The 18,342-nt window shown below is 49.6% G+C and overlaps 8 protein-coding genes across 8 annotated transcripts; 4 read left to right on the top strand and 4 right to left on the bottom strand.

Annotated features, from left to right (window-relative positions):
- Positions 1-1,522: 1,522 nt before the first annotated feature.
- VTN77DRAFT_1291 (uncharacterized protein) lies at positions 1,523-2,107 on the bottom strand (the record flags this gene model as incomplete). Its single annotated transcript, XM_069417006.1, has 1 exon — positions 1,523-2,107. The coding sequence occupies one exon, from the start codon at positions 2,105-2,107 to the stop codon at positions 1,523-1,525; it is 585 nt and encodes a 194-aa protein (XP_069280245.1).
- A 2,808-nt stretch (positions 2,108-4,915) lies between these two features.
- VTN77DRAFT_1290 (uncharacterized protein) lies at positions 4,916-6,656 on the top strand (the record flags this gene model as incomplete). Its single annotated transcript, XM_069417005.1, has 3 exons — positions 4,916-4,936; positions 5,000-5,083; positions 5,154-6,656. The coding sequence occupies 3 exons, from the start codon at positions 4,916-4,918 to the stop codon at positions 6,654-6,656; spliced, it is 1,608 nt and encodes a 535-aa protein (XP_069280244.1).
- Positions 6,657-7,371: 715 nt separating this feature from the next.
- Positions 7,372-8,243, bottom strand: VTN77DRAFT_1289 (uncharacterized protein; the record flags this gene model as incomplete). The annotated part of the gene is made up of 3 exons (XM_069417003.1): positions 7,372-7,502; positions 7,563-7,828; positions 7,963-8,243. The coding sequence occupies 3 exons, from the start codon at positions 8,241-8,243 to the stop codon at positions 7,372-7,374; spliced, it is 678 nt and encodes a 225-aa protein (XP_069280243.1).
- Positions 8,244-8,553: 310 nt separating this feature from the next.
- Positions 8,554-9,294, top strand: VTN77DRAFT_1288 (uncharacterized protein; the record flags this gene model as incomplete). Its single annotated transcript, XM_069417002.1, has 6 exons — positions 8,554-8,772; positions 8,851-8,868; positions 8,944-9,024; positions 9,083-9,131; positions 9,187-9,225; positions 9,287-9,294. 6 exons carry the CDS (start codon positions 8,554-8,556, stop codon positions 9,292-9,294), a joined length of 414 nt encoding a protein of 137 aa, XP_069280242.1.
- Positions 9,295-10,300: 1,006 nt separating this feature from the next.
- VTN77DRAFT_1287 (uncharacterized protein) lies at positions 10,301-11,549 on the top strand (the record flags this gene model as incomplete). Its single annotated transcript, XM_069417001.1, has 4 exons — positions 10,301-10,567; positions 10,636-10,882; positions 10,946-11,439; positions 11,499-11,549. The coding sequence occupies 4 exons, from the start codon at positions 10,301-10,303 to the stop codon at positions 11,547-11,549; spliced, it is 1,059 nt and encodes a 352-aa protein (XP_069280241.1).
- Positions 11,550-12,802: 1,253 nt separating this feature from the next.
- VTN77DRAFT_1286 (uncharacterized protein) lies at positions 12,803-13,975 on the bottom strand (the record flags this gene model as incomplete). The annotated part of the gene is made up of 1 exon (XM_069417000.1): positions 12,803-13,975. The coding sequence occupies one exon, from the start codon at positions 13,973-13,975 to the stop codon at positions 12,803-12,805; it is 1,173 nt and encodes a 390-aa protein (XP_069280240.1).
- Positions 13,976-14,678: 703 nt separating this feature from the next.
- Positions 14,679-15,953, bottom strand: VTN77DRAFT_1285 (uncharacterized protein; the record flags this gene model as incomplete). Its single annotated transcript, XM_069416999.1, has 1 exon — positions 14,679-15,953. One exon carries the CDS (start codon positions 15,951-15,953, stop codon positions 14,679-14,681), a length of 1,275 nt encoding a protein of 424 aa, XP_069280239.1.
- An 815-nt stretch (positions 15,954-16,768) lies between these two features.
- On the top strand, positions 16,769-17,910 carry VTN77DRAFT_1284 (uncharacterized protein; the record flags this gene model as incomplete). The annotated part of the gene is made up of 3 exons (XM_069416998.1): positions 16,769-16,820; positions 16,884-17,020; positions 17,566-17,910. The coding sequence occupies 3 exons, from the start codon at positions 16,769-16,771 to the stop codon at positions 17,908-17,910; spliced, it is 534 nt and encodes a 177-aa protein (XP_069280238.1).
- Positions 17,911-18,342: the final 432 nt, after the last annotated feature.

Genomic DNA, 18,342 nt, shown 5'->3' with positions numbered 1-18,342 from the left:
ATAGTGTTGCGAGTGTATGACTCTGTTGTCTGAGGAAGCATGGTTGGCCTTGGTAGTTCGATCTTAGATGCTCTACCAGCGTGTTGGAGAGAGATGCGTTCAGAGGGAAGGGTAAGCAACAATCTAGCGTCTGCGACTAAGTTTCTCGATACTAGTATCTGTATCTGGCGGCACGAGCACTACGCGGCCTTCCGGGTCATTCGACATCTCCCTGAGCTCCCGTTTAGCTTTCTCCAGTCTATCTTCCAAGTTACCAACTTTCTTCAGCAACTTTCACCTTTTCCCAAGCTCCTTACGCTAATACTGTTTGCGCAAACTTCGAGATTCCATCTGGGAGGGTTGCGAAGGAAGCAAGTTACCAGCGGAACTGGTCATCGTCCTCGATAGTGAGCACAAGTGTGTCTGAAACGCCTTCACGAGAGGATTTGAGGTCCACATTCAGGCCGTCCTTCAGGATCTCCGAAGGGTCACGTCATCCATTAAAGGTACAATCCGCCAAAAACGACGGTCAATTGATAGCTCGAGCTTTGACAGCTTCACTGGACTAACAGCTCTTCCTCCGTTGGATACCAAGGATTTCGCGTCCCAGATGAAGAAGTCTTGCATCTCCTAGAACGAGCGGTGTTTTGCTTGTCTCGACGTAAGTATGTTTCTGCATAAAACATGGTGCCATAAGGGTGCGGTCGCAATCGTCATATCCAGTAATCATCTCCGTGGAATAAAAGAAGATATGTCACAAGCGATGTTGAAAGGGCACAGCCGCCTATAAGAACGGTGGGTAGCCTGCAGAGAATGATCAGAGAGACTTATGACACCGGCAGATGTTCAGGATTCTCCTTTTCCCGGGCTGACTCGATCACGGGCTCCTGTTTCGATGCTGCAGGGCAGTCAGAGTGTTGAATGGAAAGCTCCTCCGCAAGCTCACTCTCCACGGGCGTCTTCTCAGGCTTTGATGAAGCAGGAGAGCGGTGGTGGCAGATGTAATCATGAGCCTTTGCACGGTAATCACCGACATACTGCTTCACGCTACCCATGGCATCGGCTCTCGCTGCCCGGCCATTTCCTTAACACGGACAGCCTGGAAATTGACGACATGGTGAACATGGTAGTCGATGAGCTCCTTATTGCTGATGTATACCAATGGGCCCAGATAGGCAACCGACATGGCGATAGACGACAAGCCCCACAGAGGCAAAAACTTGACGAACAAATACGAAACAAGAGCTGCAGTAAAGCCTGAGAAAACAGCCTTAAACGCACGTGTGAATCAGTCTTTTCCAAAGACTTACAGTAAGGATGTAAGCCGGGTTCTCGATAAAAAGAATGCTCCAGAGTTCAATTAGGAAAAGGTCCACTAGCTGCCCCAAGTCTTCAAGATGCTATCGATTGTGTCCTTTGGCACGTATGGTACTTGGGAGGAAGCGAAGAGCTCGCCAAGCCACGGTTGAAAACAGCTTTTCCGGTGATTTCGAGAATAGCAATGAAGGTACAATGTTGGTTCAGGGACAGACCGGACTCTAAATTATTCGTCGACCTCATCAATTTTTCGCTTCTGAGCTCGCTTGGCGACCAAGTACAAGCGCCCAGCGTATGGGCCAAAGTATTTCTCCCAATTTTCCGGTGCTACCAGAACGCATCTGAATGGGATCTTATAGTCGTCTCCATCTTTCAAGGATGGGATCGAGGCCGTGGAGATAAGGACGAAGATATCTTTGTTGCTCGCTGCCTTGTCGCGCTCTTCGTGAAAATCAACGCTGCCGCCATTCTTGACGTTTTTATACTGTTGAACTTCGGTGCAAGGAGGGAACACCTCGAGACTTAGCACAGCATCTCCGGCGTGGGCATTATCAGCATTCCGAATGATAACTTTATGCTCTCTTAGATTGACCTCCCCAGAGCATTTTGTCTTAACGGACCACATGCACTCGTTTAGGGGGTCAGTCTTCGTCCCGATCTGGTTAGCCGCCACGTCCACGGTCAACTCGTGGTTCACAAAGGTAATCTTTCTGGTAGCGCTAGTCATAAATCCTCCGCAGTGAAGCTCTCCAACGGTCACTCTTTCACCCTCTGAAAATGTATAAGATTTTATCTTCCGAATTTGCACCATCAGTTTCTCAAACGAGTCCCAGGAAGTCTTTCCCGGAATCGTTGGGTTTTCAGTGCAACAAAATTCCTTATAGTCCAATAATTGTAACTCTTTTAAAAAGAGCGTTCTCGGGATATGTGGTGCACAGGGAGAGAATCCAGATGTAAGGGACCTTGAAAGTTCCCAACGGCTTCTTCGCAAATTCATTATCGACATCGAAGCGAATCAAACCAAACTGAGAAATTTCATCTGGTGTCACATTTCCTCCCGGAATTGGGTCATCTCGTTTGAGTCTGCGGTTCACCATGACAGCCCTCACTAGAACCTTGGCGTCTGTCTCCTCGGGCATCGCGGATTCGTAGAGCTCTCCAAGTCCGTCAGTAAAGAAGCGGACGGCGCTGACGTCGTGTTGGATATTCTGCATGTGCCTTGCCAGCAACTCCAGCGCGCGCCCATGTCCTCCACAATCTTTGATCAGGACCTGTGCAAGGAGATTCTGATCTTTGAACAGGGGCTGTCCGTCACTCTCTCATGGTGGATTAATTGGCTTACACGGCAGAATCACTCGAGTGCGCTTTGACGCTCGCACAGCTCGATCGACTGGGCCCGACACGGTAGACGTGCCACAAACAAGAAAGAATCCACCATGGGCGAGATCTCCGAGCGCGGTTACTATGTCGTCTAGATCTCTTCGAGCTGAGAGATTATGCAATCCATCGACAACTAAAACCAGAGCTTTGTTCTTCAATGCATCGGCGGGTTCTCCAACCTCCAGCCGCTCAATCACCTCGTCTGGTGCCGGGGGAACAAAGAGTGAGTTTAGGCGATTAACGGTCATCTTTTTTCCTTCGTATTTCGGAAGTAGTTGCAGGAGCATTCTTAATCCGATTCCCGTCCATGCATCCTCAAACTTCCGTAGACCAGTCCCATTCTCTAGACTCACATGAAAGACATAAGGAGATTTCAGGCACTTCGCGATCTGTTGGACCTCGTCCTCCTCCTGATTTCGAAACTCCGGGCCACTGAAAGAGTATGTGCCGTCAAAGCATTGAAGAGCGAGCTTATGGAATTCTCTGGCGTTACGTGACTTCCCCGTGCCCGCGCCAGACAGAAAAAGATACAGTGGGATGTTTTTCTTGTCGAACATTCCTTTGATGCACCAGTGATGGTGCCAATATATGTGACTTCGGAGCTTTTGTTTCAACTCGTGTGACGGCTGATATTCCCAAGTACTACCAGCAGTGTTCAGGAGGAGACCATGGGGTGGATCACAGTAGCTGAGACCTGCACGGAATCAGTATGAAGATGTGGTAAACGAGGATTGATGTTACCCCTCTTGAACTCTTCCGTGATTGTCTTCTTCGCCTTGTCTCCACTCACAGACAGTTGCTCGGGTGTGACGATCACTACATGGATCCTCGGGTCCCCAGATCTGAAATCCGATTTCAATGGAGATGTGGGATCGAGATACTCTCCGTCAACTGGGTTGAAGCACTCATTTCTGTTTAGCTAGCCGTTAGGTCGATAAACTTCCCATAAGTATATATCCTCGGCTCGACCTTTTCTTATCTTTTGGTGAACTTTTTCCTTTATCCGATAACAGGTGTCTTCATCGAGGTTACACTCGATTGGGATCGGGCTTCTCAAAGCGTTATGGAAAGAACACCATATCGTTGCTGGTCTTGCAGTCGCGTGCCCGGCGGATGCGGCAGGCGGAGGCTGAGGAGAGAGAGGAAGATTGGAAGCCATCGCGGGCTGTGGAGAATGGGCCTGAGAGAGAGGAGTAGGAGCCGGAGGCATAGTTGGAGGAGCGGAGGGAGAATGAGAGGGAGGAGGTTGACGGTAGATGAATCATGACAGAGGGTTCCAAGTCATGATTGCGCCTTCCTTCAAAACTCGAAAGTAAAGAAACTTTAACGTGCCTGTTGTAGATGTAATGGAGGCAAGAGCTCAGTCGATGGGTATGACATGACAGGCAAGAGTTGCCAGAGCCTCGGTGTGATCGCTTGATAGCGCTGAGTCGTAATTATTTTCTATTTAGCAGTCAAACGTGCTAATAAACCGTAATATGTATTGAATCTCTCAGATCATGTCTCATCTGCTTATTTGTAACGTCCCTTAATCCTCTCGGGGGAAAACCCCTGCTCATGTGAATTCTTACGTAATCAACACGAAATTCGCTGTTTTCAACCCAAGTCCCAGATATCTATCATGCTATGCAAAGCTCTCCTTACACATTGTCAGTCTTAAACTCACTAGCCTAAATTTCAAGGCCGAATATCAACCTATATTCCTTGTAAGAACTAGCGAGACACTATTCTGATGTAAAGTTGTTATCAGGAGTGGAGCAGAAGCCAAAAATAAATAGACCATGATAGCTAAAGACTCGTTAGTATAGAAGAAGCACACTCATTCACTCACCAGAAAGAAAATATCTGCACTCTCTTGATCCATTATCAGCAATTATATTCATCTTATCCATTAGTATTAATTGTTCATGTTGAGAAAGAGTGAATGCTGTGCACCTGCTGCCAGCAGAAGAACCGGCATTATTAGGCGGTGAATGCTTGTATTGTCCCACACCAACTGCACGCACGCGCCCACTTGGTGCTTCGGTGCTAGTAGCCGAGCGGAGGTGTGAACGCCAAGATTTACACCCACCCAATTTTTTCAATGCATTTATCGCCGGTTCTCGTCCGTGTGGGCTTTCTGTCCAACAGACCAAGTGTGCAGTGTTGAGCACATCAATGCCAGTTGCGCATCCTGCTCTGTTTCTTGTCCTCGGCTTCTAGAAACTACAAACGGATGTGTTTCCAATAGACAAGGAGGATGTCAACCGCTGATATTGAGGTTCGTCCGTCGCACCTCTTCTGCCAGCCTCCTCAGTTCAAGAAGTTGATGATGATCTCCTAGGAACGCCTGCGAAGCCATGCTCAGGCATTTGATGGCCTTCTGTCGTTGATTCCTGCCAAATACTACTACGGCGAAGATACCAGTGTTAGTAGCTCGTCCTGTGTTGCCGGCACTTTCTGTTTTACCAGGAAGCTGATCACAAACTGCATAATAGGATCAATGGCAGCGGAAAAAGCAGACGAAAGAACAGGCCAGGAATGCCAAACGAGCAAAGTTGGATCCTGATTCCGCAAAAACGGCAAAGGATGTGATGGACGAAAATGCGCGAAAACGGAAGCGCGATGACGAAGAAGAAGAAGAAGATAATGATAGCGATTCATCAGTTAGCGAACTTGGTTCAGAGCTGCCCAGAGAAGGGATGAAGAGGGGAAACGCCAAGGCAAAGAAACTAAAACAATCGGATTCGGCTGAAAAGGAGGGGAACACGTCGAAACAGTTATCGCCAGGGGCGGAGGAGCGGAGAAGGCTCAAGGCGGAGAAGAAGGCACAGAAGAAAGCCGCACAGCGAGAGAGAAAGAAAGCCAAAGAAGCTGCAAAGAAGGAGAAGGCACAAGAAGCGCAAAAACAATCCGAGAAGCCCACTAATGCATCACAAGTTGCTTCCAAATCTGAGGAAGAACCGAACAGGGAAAACGATCAGCATAATTCTTCACCAGAAGATAACGATGGCGAAGAGGAGGTTGTTGCTCCCGTGGAAGGTTTCACCTTGGATTCAAACAGCCGACCTCCCGAAAGTGCATCCACAGCCTCGTCAAATCGAGATTCTCCTGGGTTTGATGTATCCAACGATCAATCTGGCAGCTCCTCTATCTCCTCCGTCGCCCCATCCAACGAAGCTGCAGATACCACTCAGAAACCAGCCTCCGAACCTAAACCGCTGAAGCCCACGCCAGAGGAGCTCAGACAGCGTCTGCAGAAGCGCCTTGAGGAACTTCGCGCCGCTCGTCACGCAGACGGCCTTAACGGCAAACCGGCGCGGAATCGACAGGAGCTTATCGAGGCCCGAAGACAGAAGGCGGAGCAGCGGAAACAACACAAGAAAGAGATGAGGCGAAAAGCCAAGGAGGAGGAACAACGCAAGAAAGATGAGGAGATGGCGCGACGCTTCTCGCCCGGTGGAGCGGGTTCGCTCCTCGCATCTCCTCGCTCTCCTGCAGAATCCAACGTTTCGGGCTCTAACAACTACGCATTTGGCCGGATTACCTTCGCAGACGGTCAGCTGGCCGATCCTTCAGGCACTCGTATCCTGGACAAGCCGAAGCAACACGGTCCTCAAGATCCCGGTACCGCTCTGAAGGCTGCCGAAGCAAAGAAGGCGCGCCTCGCGGCGATGGATCCAGCGAAACGGGCGGAGATCGAAGAAAAAGACATGTGGCTGAACGCGAAGAAGAAAGCCCACGGCGAGAAAGTCCGTGATGACACCTCTTTGCTAAAGAAGGCCCTCAAGCGGAAGGCGGCTGCCAAGCGAAAGTCGGAGAGGGAGTGGAAGGAGCGACTCGAAGGCGTAGCGAAGAACAAAGAAATGAGACAGAAACAGCGCGAGGAGAACATCCGAAAGAGGAAGGAGGAGAAGAAGGCAGGCAAAAAAGGGAAGGCGAAGGCCCGACCAGGCTTTGAGGGAAGCTTCAAGGCGAAGGTGGGAGGAAAGAAGAAATGATCTAGAGGCATAGATCTCTCTATGGAGGAGAGGACGTGAGTAGCACGATATCACATCTATTGATAGGGGCGGAGGATAGATTTTCTGTCTCTTGTCTCTAATTCAGTCAGAATCGGGAAAAATGACTACATTACGGATGTTGAACTGTACCCAGGTAGTACGAAGTTAGGACCCTTTGGTGGCCTTGTTTTTTTTTTTGTTAGCATACATCGCATAGGAAAGCGATTTCTGGTTATTTACAGGACTCCAATCTTCGACTGACTGATGTTTGTACTGTAATTTAAGTGCGTCTGAAGAACTATCTTTAATTTGATATCCTTTTTGCAGTTTCATCCATCATTCAGCACGCAACTGTTGCCCACACAACGCTCTAATCTACATGTCTATTACTACGTACCTATGGCATTGCGGATGAAAGAGAAGTCATTCCATGGATAAAGGAAACACTGAGAGCTTTTCATGGATACTCCTAACATAACGATGAAATGTAACTAAATAGCCCGCCTTTTGAAACCGATAACAAAAGAAAATAAAAGGAAGAACGAGACTGAGGGCTCGTGAAGCAGATCTTCGCCTTACGGTCCTCTCCATACATGTAACGCGGACAGAGACAGACGAGCTCTAGATATTTCTCTATGTACATGATTGAGATTCTAGGGCAAATGGAATATCTCACTCGCATCGACAGGATACTTTACCATCCTGATGCGCAACTTCACCGGTAAGGAGCATCAGCCCGGATAGCAGCAGCCAGCTCAGGTTCCCATCGGTCGCCATTTGCCAGCAGCTTCTCCTTGTTATACAGCAGCTCTTCTCGAGTCTCCGTGGCGTATTCAGCGTTGGGTGCTGGACCCAGGATTGTTAGTCTCGTTTTCATAATAACGATATACGTCTCGGCAAACTCACATTCAACAATGGCATCGACAGGGCAGCTCTCCTGGCAATAACCACAGTAGATGCACTTGGTCATATCAATATCGTATCTGGTCGTTCGTCGGCTGCCGTCTTCACGCTCTTCTGCCTCAATGGTGATGGCCTGGGCAGGGCAGATAGCCTCGCATAGCTTGCAGGCGATACAGCGTTCTTCGCCAGAGGGATAGCGACGCAGCGCGTGTTCGCCACGGAATCGGGGGGAGATGGGACCCTTCTCGAAGGGATAGTAGATGGTGTAACTAAGCAAACACGGGTCAGCCCAACCTCTCCGCCACTTGAAAGATCCCAATCCTCCAAAAATGATGTGACATCCGCCATTGGTGCAATTCAACATCTTTTCGACTGCGTGAGAAAGGATAGAGGATTCACTTACGGTGGTCTGAAGAACTGCTCCAGCACAACGTACATGCCCCGAAACATCTCTGCCATCAGGAAGTATTTGCTGGCCTTGTCCAGCGACGACTCTTCGCTTTCATCCCATCTCTTCGGCCGGGGCAGACGGAAGCCTGATGGAGGCGGTCCCGAGGGAGTGGCTGCTCGGGATGCAGAGGACGAGAAGTTTACGACGGACGCGAGGCGCAGGGCCGAAGATGGCACGGCCAGGGCAGGGCGGCGAGAGGCGACCAGCCTCACTATCGACTGCGAGGAGGCCATGGTGGAGGAATGATGGGAGAGGGGCGAGATGCGGAGGGGAGATGAGCAGTTGGCGTCTCTTGGTGGTGATGGAGGTCAATTCGCAGGCCGGTGGAAATTGGCTTAGGTCATTCCTTTCGAGTGGTCTCTGATTGGCTGGCGGCAGGATTTTGCTCGAGGGAAGGAAAACGCCGGAGCCGTAACATCAACGACGAGCGAACAACTTCCTTTCCGCAGCAGCTTCCTTCAGATCTGCCCTCGCCTCAGCTGCGCTCGATCGGCATCTTTCTTCTGTCGAGTCTTAATTTTAGATCTCCTTTCCTCCATCACCATGTTCCGTTCTGCCGTTGTTCGCGCGCTGCGAGCGTCTGCTCCCCGCGCCATTCGGGTCCCTGTTTCCCGCCAGATCAGAAGCTCTCCTGCTGTGCGGCCATCTCAATTCGTCCCCTGCTTCCAATGCCAGTCGATCCGTGCCTACTCGGCTCCTGCTGGTCTTTCCAAGGAGGAGGTTGAGGGTCGTATCATCAACCTGTTGAAGAACTTTGACAAGGTTCGTGACACGAGCATTGCTGCCTCGGCTATTACTATCACCCTATATGAGACTGACGAATTGATAAACTTTATACAGGTTTCTGATCCTAGCAAGGTTTGTCTCCTTCGACTGATGCGATAGAATCTCCACTGCCCAGGAGGAGTCGCTTTGTCTAATACATATTCTCAGATCAATGGAACCTCGCACTTCACGAATGACCTGGGTCTGGACAGCCTGGATGTTGTGGAAGTTGTGATGGCCGTGGAGGAGGTATATTTGGAACTCTTTTTCGTGGCGAGTCTTTGTTCGTAAGCTGATTGTGTGACAGGAATTCAGCATCGAGATCCCGGACAAGGAGGCCGATGCCATCCACAGTGGTAAGTTTGGTTTTGTTGTTTCAATTACCTCAACATTGACTGACTCCCGTAACAGTTGACCAGGCCGTCAACTACATCCTTTCTCAGCCTGATGGTACGTTCCCTGCATTGCTAAGAATGAACTATAAGATGGATTATTGACGAAACGACTCTAGCCCACTAAATGACCCCATGAAGCTTAGACGGAGGTTCAAGGTGTGGATTTGGTGTGGATATATGCGAAAAATGCTAGAACTTGAGCGCCGTTTGATGCTGGCGCTACTTTGTACGCTTAGTCTACGCCGGTGCTTCTTTTCTCTATACTACTAAACCGTGTACATCATCTTCAAAATTTTGCTTGGATATCTTCCGAACCACTGTGTAAATTGACGGTCTCGACTGCTCTTCGATGGGAATCCTTGTTGGCCGAAATTCTGTCTCTGATACTCTTTACCCAGAGCTATTGGGATATGAATGAGTCGGTGATACAAGACTGTTTAACTTTTCCTTTTCTACATTATTGGCGTTCGCGCTCCGAATTGATCGTAGTCTTGCAAGGATTTAGGACCAATTGGCCCTCTCAACTTTGCTAGAGCGTAGGCAATCTTTCAGTTGGGATAGGCGCATGTGCAACCAAGCTATCGATATGGCCAGAATGGTCCCTTTTACTGGAGTAAATCCAAACATATGCTACGCGGGAGGAGAGCAGCGTCACAAATAACAGCTCCAGCTATTTCCCTACCAAACTTGTCGCGATTATTAAGTCGCTAAAATTTGCCCTCCTTTTTATGGGGGTGTTGGTTTTTTGTTATCAGAAAACGTGATCGATCGGCCCCGGACCAGACCGCGCCAAGGCCATTTGCCTGACGGCCGTTAACTCGTCAGCTCAGGCGAGTCGCATCGCCATTCACTCGATTGTCCCTGACATTTCAACGCCCTGCACGTTTCAGAAACAATTGACGACTGTGGTGGCATCTTACAGAGGGCGGCTTCATTACCCCTTTTAGGTGCCTGTTCCGCCTTTTCTCCTGCGTAGGGACCGTGTTCCAAGGCGTTCTCGTGCACATCTGCGGAACCGACAATTCCATGCTGTCCACGTCGGCGCCATCCAAACACGCCTGAGCATCTCCTCCTTCCTGCCATCTGCGTCAAGGAACCTTCCGCCTACTGACTACGTATCCTGCTTCCTCATGGCCTCAGCCGGTGGTCTGACGCGCCGAAGAGGAGGCGGTCGACTCGGCGGAGACGACGATGACAGCAGCCGAGTGTCCTCCCCGACTCCCCGAAATGGGACAGCATACGACAGTCGAGTACCGGAGACCGCTTATACTGGGGGAGAAAATGGCCACAAGATCGCCTATGACCCCAGAGATATCAGCGAGAATCAGGAGCGGAGCAAGCAGCCCAAACTGACGCTGATGGAAGAGGTGTTGCTGTTGGGGCTGAAAGACAAACAAGTAGGTTTTTCCTGCAGCCTTGAAATAGATAGGTTTTTTTTTTTAAACTCACAATGCGTCTGCGCTAGGGCTATTTGTCTTTCTGGAATGAAAATATCTCGTACGCTCTACGAGGATGCATCGTTATCGAATTGGCTTTTAGGGGCCGCATAAGCATGCAGAAGGATTCTTCTCGACGGCGATTTCCGCTGGCTGATCGGGTGATCGAAGTAGTCGACGACACACTGACTGGAGAGGTCTTGCTGGACGAGGCGCTAAAAATGATGAAATCGAGCGAGAAGATGAGCGTCAGCTCTTGGATTGACCTGATGAGCGGTGCGTTGACTCGACAACTCTTTCGCGAAAAAAAGCACTGCCGCTGACAGATGGCAACTGTAGGAGAAACATGGAATTTGATGAAGATTGGCTATCAGCTGAAGCAAGTGCGCGAGCGCCTTGCGAAGGGACTTGTGGACAAGGGCATTCTACGTACTGAGAAGCGCAACTTCCTCCTCTTCGACATGGCCACCCATCCTGTTGCCGATTCCGGCGCGAAAGAAGACCTCTATCGACGGGTGCGCAATGTGTGCAGCAACCGCACTGTGATTCTGCCCCCGACTTCGTGGCTCCCAGAAGATGTCGAGTTTCGATATCTGCGGACGATATGCATGGTTTGTGCTGCTTACGCGGCCAATGTGCTCGAGAACGCACTGGTCACGATGAGCCATGAGGCCCGAGAGCGGGCATTTGCGCAGGTGGACGAGTTACTAGCGGAATACTCACAATGGCCTTTTAGTCGGCGGACTGGCGGATCGCAAGGCATTGGCGCGAACCTGGCGCAGGCCGTCAATGAAGAGGTTAACAAGGCGAAGGACCGAGAACTTCAGCTGGAGGCATGTTCTCTCCGTACGAAGCCATCTACCGATACTGATACTGACACGGTTTAACCCAGGTTATCGCTGCATGTTTAAGCGTATTTACCAGACTCGATTCCCTACTGTGAACTGAACTAGCTTCTTTAGGTACCTACTTTTGATACACCTTTTTTTTTTTCGCCTTATCATTCTCTACCTCTACTACCACTTCTTCTCTTCTCAGTATTCACACACGCATGTTATATGAGAGATCTGGATCTTTTATCTCTCATCTTTATGTGGGCCCTTTCCAGCAGGCAGGCGGTTTGGAACAATTGTTCAATCAAGCCTTTTTTTTTTCTCTTTTTGTCATTAATTATGTAGTCTTGTGTCCAAAAAATCTGATTGTGACATTATAATTCAGAGACTTTTTTTTTCTTTTTTTTTTCTTTTCCCCCCTCTAATTCCAACTTTCGCAGGCATCTATCTAGATCATGCCTACCTATGTACTGTACAATCGGGTAACCCCATTAACAGGCAGAAAGCAGAAAGATGGACGGATGGATGTATCAGCTGACAAGTCACAGAATTGCATTGGATTGCCATGATGGCATGGAGGCTCAGGCCCCTTGTATGTACATACTTGACCACCCACCAACTTACTTGCTTTCTTTCTTTCTCACTGCCAATTATTATTCCGAATGTCATCTTCATGTCTATCTGTCTAGGCTATGCATGACCTTTTTTGACATTTTTATTTTCTTATTTTCTTTCTTTCTTTCTTCCTTTTTTGGCCTTCAATCACATCACATCATCCGAAGGGCAGCCTTCACTCACCACTCACATACTCACGCGCCGACAGAGAGAGAGGGAAAGAGGGCGGAAAAGAGTGGGAGAATATGCGATTTCCACTGAATCTTCTTCCTCCAATCAATCGATCAGTGGATGTTGCTGTTGTTGCATTTAATTTATAGTCCGATCTGTCCGGTCCGGTCCCTGTCCTTTCTCTCCATCCCGCGCAGGGGGTAACAAACGGTAACCAAACTCCGACAGCAGGGTGTTTTGATTTGATTTTTGATTTAACTGATATTTACTTACTGATCGGTCTGTTCTGTTGTTGATTATTGAAGTACTTGTGTTGAGAGTACCTTTTGTTTTTGCTTTCCTCCGTTTTCCCCTTCTTTTCTTTCTTTTCTTGATGGACATGTTTTAATTTCTCTGTTTGTTTGTGGTGTTTTCCCTCCTATCTATCCTGTTTGGTGTCTACACTACACTACTACACTTATTGAAAGAGAAAAACCAGAAAAACAGAATCAAATTCAGATTTAGACCCGCTTTTCCCCCTTCTTTCTATTGATTGAGACAAACATCTTCTACTCTTTTTCCCTTCCTATGGCTTAGTTCACGGCGTAGTCAACAAATCAACCCCAGGATCCACCCTCAAGACAATCTTCCCTTTTGCCCCTTTCTCGTTCTCCGCTCGCATCAGCGCCTCTCTCCCCTGCAGCAGGTCCACGACCTCATAATTCCTCGTCGGCTTCAGTTCCCCCTTTTCGACCAGCTGCGCGATCTTGGCGAGATGGTTCCCGTCCGGCTTCGCGATGATCAGCTCGCTGTACAAGTTCCGGTTCAGGATCTCCGTGCGCTCGTCCTGCTCGGATGGCTTCTCCGGGTGCGAGGACGAGGAGCGGCAGATGGCTAGGATGTGGCCGTGATCCCGCACGACGACGGGCGAGTGCACCTGTCGCAGCGTCGCGCCGCCCATGCACTCGAACACGATGTCTACGGGGTCCCATCCGTTCTCGCGGAACGCTGCCGCGACGTCCGTCGACGACGTTACTGCGTCGGCCCCTAGCTCGTTGCGGATGAAATCCAGGTCAGCGTGGTCGCCCATCGCACAGACCCAGACGGTGACGTCCCTCATCCCACCGCCCATCATGTGAGTGTTATACTCAGGGAACAGTGCCTGACACTGCAGCAGCCGGAGGGCATGCATGCCGATTTCATCAGAGGCGTTGGTCACCAGCACTCGCAAGGGCCGCTCAGCCATTCGGTTGGAGATTCCGTCGTCTGGATCGAGGCCCGCGTGCACAAAAAACGCCTGCCATGCGGTCAGACTCGAGAGGGGGATGGTGGCCGCTTCGGCGGCGGACACGTTTCGCGGCTTGAAGGCCAGCTCGCTCTCCGTGGCCAGCGTGTAATCTGCTGCTGCGCCGTCGCGGTCGAAGCTCAGCAATCCAAAGACCTCGTCATTGACCTTGAATTTGGGACCGTAGGAACTAAACTGATCCTCCGTCGGGGTACTGATAATCTTGCCAGTGAATTCGTGTGCGGGAATGGGTCCATGACTCTGGCGCGTCTCTGAGCTGCTGAGGACGTTTATGCTGGCCAGTTCCCCGGCACAGGGGACCGCCGTCTGGACTTTGATCAGGTACTCTGTCGGAGAGGGTGTCGGGACCGGAAAGGCGCTCTCGTATATCAACGATGAGGCTCTCGGGGGATTGTTATTGTCGTATGGCCCCGGAGGAAGGTGGAGGGCTTGCATCTTTTCCGGCACGTATGTCTGTTCCGTCATTGTTGGACTTCCTGTATCTTTAAATGGTATCTTGACAAATATGACTCTAAATTGCTCAGCCTAGACATTAGATAAATGATTCAAGGAACATTCTTCCGCCCTGCTTCAGGCGTGAAATTATATGAACGCCGAGCAACTGCGTTAAATTGTTTAAATTCGACTATTCCAAGACTCTCAGCCCGTTCGCAATGGCAACGCGGATCGGACTAAGGAATATTTCTCGCGGATAAAGGCACGTGGACAAAACCCCATAAATGACACCGGTCATCAAGAATGTTCGGGGTGTATATTCAAGACCAAAGAATTAATAAATTGTACATATCTACATGTAGGGTTACCCGGATTTCCTAATGTTGACGTAGGATCTGCGTGATTAGGTTAGCGCCGCCCACAACGTCACATACTGTACCTGCATTATAAGAGCATAGAAGAATATAAAAATGTATAATGTAAATCCAGGCCAGCTGGAAAGAAAAGAAAATGGTACAACAATTGATCGTAACTGGCATATTCCCTGTCTTCGTTCCATCGTAATCCTGCCGAGCTGCACCGTTCATGAAAGCCCGTTAAGAAAAGTAACTGCAATATCACCTCATTGGGGGAACCACAGCTCCGTCCTGTAACGTATGTTTGAATCGCGCATCACGTGTGCTTGTCGGGAACATCAAATGGCAGATAGATCATCTATATTGGATCTGCTACTTCAATTCTCGCAATGAACGCCAGCCGCGGAGCCAGTTGGTTGTCTCGTCTTCAGCCCGTCGACGAGCTCATACAGTTCTTCAGTGCGTTCAAATACTTTCCAAACGCCCTCCGGGACTCCATCGAATGCTTTTCGAAATCTCTCGTCGGAGTTCTTTTTCTCCATGTGCGGGATATTGGTCACCTTTCGGATAAGGATGGCATGGATCCAACCCGGATATTTCTTGTACATCCCTGCGTAGATTTCTGGATCGCTCTGGGTCGAGTCTCCAACACAGATGATCTTTCGTTGGGGAAACCAACTGTGCACTTTGTCTATTCGATCCATCTTATACGCCTGAGTACCCTGCGTGTAGGAATTCAGGAACCCACCGAGACCCATCCATGAGTTTTCTCGCAAGATCAAGGTACCAGGAATATAATAGGATCGCAGAAACTCGCGTAGATACTCGTAGAGATTGTAAGGCGACGCCGAAAGGTATATCCAAGCTGGCCTTAGCTGTTTGTGAATGTGTGCGTAGGATTCGGGCATGCCCTCAATTGGCTTTGGTTCCTCCGCAAAGGTTGTGCGGAGGACCCCCGTCGCCTCCGATGTCTTGGTGTACTTGATCGAATCATCAATATCTGAAATCACAGGCCAGCCTTCTGGAGTAGCAAAGATCGTATCCATCGACACCTTGCGGCCCCAGCCCGCCAAGTACGACGTAATAGTCGTTCCATCGCTCACATCATGACGAGAATCAGTCCGGAGAGTTTGACTGATAACCCCATGCCTGTTCGTTGGTCCTAGTTCTTGTTTCTGAACGGTGCCATGAACCATCGGAATCTCAAGCGTCATAGTACGGGCTGGCGCAATTGAGTAAACAAACGGCCGTAGGCGATACGCCATTCGCTGCCGCGTCACTTCATCCAGCCCTACTTTACCGTCGAGGCCGATGGCGTCTGCAACTGCCGCGACATATCTGCTGAGATCTTTCCGCCCGTCTACAAAAACACAAGAGACGACCTCGACCTGCCACGACTGTGGTTCATTGTGGTATGGATGTACCGGACGGTAAGCGATGTTGTCGAAAAGCCAGACTATATGTTGTTCGGGATTAGCGGGCTGCGCCAAGGGGTTTCGGCGGCCCAAGAAGAAGGTGATGGCTCTGATGGCTGCCCAAATTGCGGAAGTTCGCCTAGACCACCTGGAAGGGAGATCTTCTTCGACACGAGGGAGATTTCCGGCGACTCGAGATACACGTTCACCCAGAATCTCTTGCTGGATTTCGTCCATTATTCTTATAGTTGATTGTCTTGGCCTTGGCGACGTGAATCTAGATGTGTGTCTGTCAGCTATCGCCGACTTGTCGGCCTCTGTTTGGCTCGGGGGTACTGGTGGCTGCAAGGTGAGCGTGTTATCTGTCCATTCAGGTGCTATTGGCCCTCAGTACTAACTAAGAAGAAAGAATGGCAGTGGCTGCAAGGCACAGGCAACGAAGCGCTAACAGTGAGGACTGCGGATTGCAGTTGAACATGGGTGGCAGCTCCACTTAAAAGGCCATCCCTGCAGCTATGTTAGCAATCCTCAAGGCCGTAGCCAGTCCAGAGCTGGCAAAGGCGTCTCGAGTAGGTGTAAGCGATGAATTGTAAGACATTGCTCGTGCCGTCATCATTTGGACGAGTCAGGAGAGTGCAGTGCCCTGTTCGTGGTAGATCTGAGTTTGCCTGGATGGAGACCGCTCCGCTTAGCTCTCTAAGCCCTGTACCTAGAGTCTGCCAGCTCAGTAGCTGTGAGCAGCGGGGTGTCAGAGCTAGAAACGCCATTTCCAGCACCAGGAGCTGCCATGGGAACCCTTGCCAGTAGTTAGTCGCTGCTGTATGGCGCTCTTGACGTTATAAGATGTCTGCCCGTACCCTCGAAGCTGTTCAGCTGCTTATGCTGATTGTTATGATGAGTGCATCGCGTCAAGAAAGAGTCAGCGAACAAGAATCCAAGAGAAAGCCGTATGCTCTTTTGACTGGTGCGAAGAGCGTCTATTCAGGCATCACTTGAGTCGTTGCAACAGGAGCAAACTCGGATCCCGTGAACTGCAAGGGACACCCGATCAGATGACCATGGCAGTCACAACCACCACGCATCCCAATAGCACATTCTGGCAGAGTAAGTAAGATTCTGATGTAAGGTGTGAAGTTATTGTCACTCATCACGTTGAACTATGTGCAGGTTATCGAGAACCGCTGTCCCCTACGGCAAGAATAGCCATATCGTCACCGAGGTATTCCATCTCCAGTGGCCAAAGCTGGGATGATTATGTGGATGAAGAGGAGCAAGACGTTCCGGTGAATGCCTCGAAATTGAAGGTATGTAGATGTAGTTCTTCGAAGAAGTCATCGACTTTTCTGCCTTTTTCGTTTTGAGTCAGTGCATGTATGAACATAAGTCACGCGATGTTGCGACATGTCCCTCGTAGGTTGTTTCGCCTGGCTACTTTCTCATGCTGCGCTTCCTTCCCTTCTGCACGTGCTTCTTGCCCTTTCCATCCGAGATAGACTCGCGGAGCGGGTTATTGGATTCAACTCTTGGTTCTCCCTTCTTCATCCCTTGTATGACTATGATGAAGCAGGGATATGCTGAAGAATCACCTCCTTAACATCATCACAACATGGACCCCTTAGAGTGGGCAACATCCTTCGTCCCTCCTGGGCTTCTGCACAGGAGCCCTCCATCTCTGATTTATCAGAGCTCCTCTGTGATTTATTCCCCCATCCATGTTCCTGCTCATTTCGATTTGCAATGCGATCGACCACAAGTCATACCATACCCATTTACTGAAAATACATTTAAAATATTTCTTTCGCACATCATGAGTGTCTGGACTGACGTTCGTTCGCCTTTCGTCTTAAAGGCGTCTGCTATTACTACACCCTCACGGCCTTGGTCACGAGGATCGAACTCGAAATCCATTCGGAAGACGAAATCGTCCTTGCCAGCTTACACGAACGCCAATCCGTTTCTGTACCGGGTCTCTGCCCACTCCTTTACGCATTCGTGGCCGACGCACAAGCTGGTTCCGTGCCCACGGTGTAACGCCCACGGCGAACAGCACGAAGTTGAACCCAGTCCCGAGAAGGGTAACATTCACTCTTCATCTTCTCTGTCGCGGAACGTTCTCGCCAGGTACCAGTCATCAACATCATCGTCTTCTTCCTCACTGCTCGGATATGAACCAGACGAGTTATTCGATTTTTAAATGGTTCCGACCATCAAAACTTCCCATCTAAGGCATATTCATCTTCAATTCTATGAATCGAGCACTAACCGGCATCTTCTTGTGCATTGGACTTTTTGCGTTGCATATATACGGCGTTTGGAGGACTGATAGGGGTGCATCGGCTTTTTCTTTCTGTTCTTTGCGAGGAAGGGAATCATCTTGTTTATTGCTCGACAAAGCAACTTAATGATAATTAATGGACATATATATAACTCATCATCAATGAGAACATTCATTGGAATGTTGACACAGAAAAGAGTGAGAGGGAGACGTCCAAAGTAATGCCCAAAACCAAAGAACCACCGCCACCCGAAGAAAGAAAAACGAGAGGAAATACTTCGGTGAAAGAATGTAAAGTGCAAATTGCAGACTCTAGACAGGAGACCCAGTCTGCTCACTTCGGAAAACGTC

This window comes from Rasamsonia byssochlamydoides (genome assembly GCF_041956645.1).
Source record: "Rasamsonia byssochlamydoides strain NRRL 3658 unplaced genomic scaffold VTN77scaffold_12, whole genome shotgun sequence".
NCBI classification, from domain to species: Eukaryota; Fungi; Ascomycota; class Eurotiomycetes; order Eurotiales; family Trichocomaceae; genus Rasamsonia; species Rasamsonia byssochlamydoides.
This window is presented reverse-complemented; position numbering and strand designations above follow the sequence as displayed.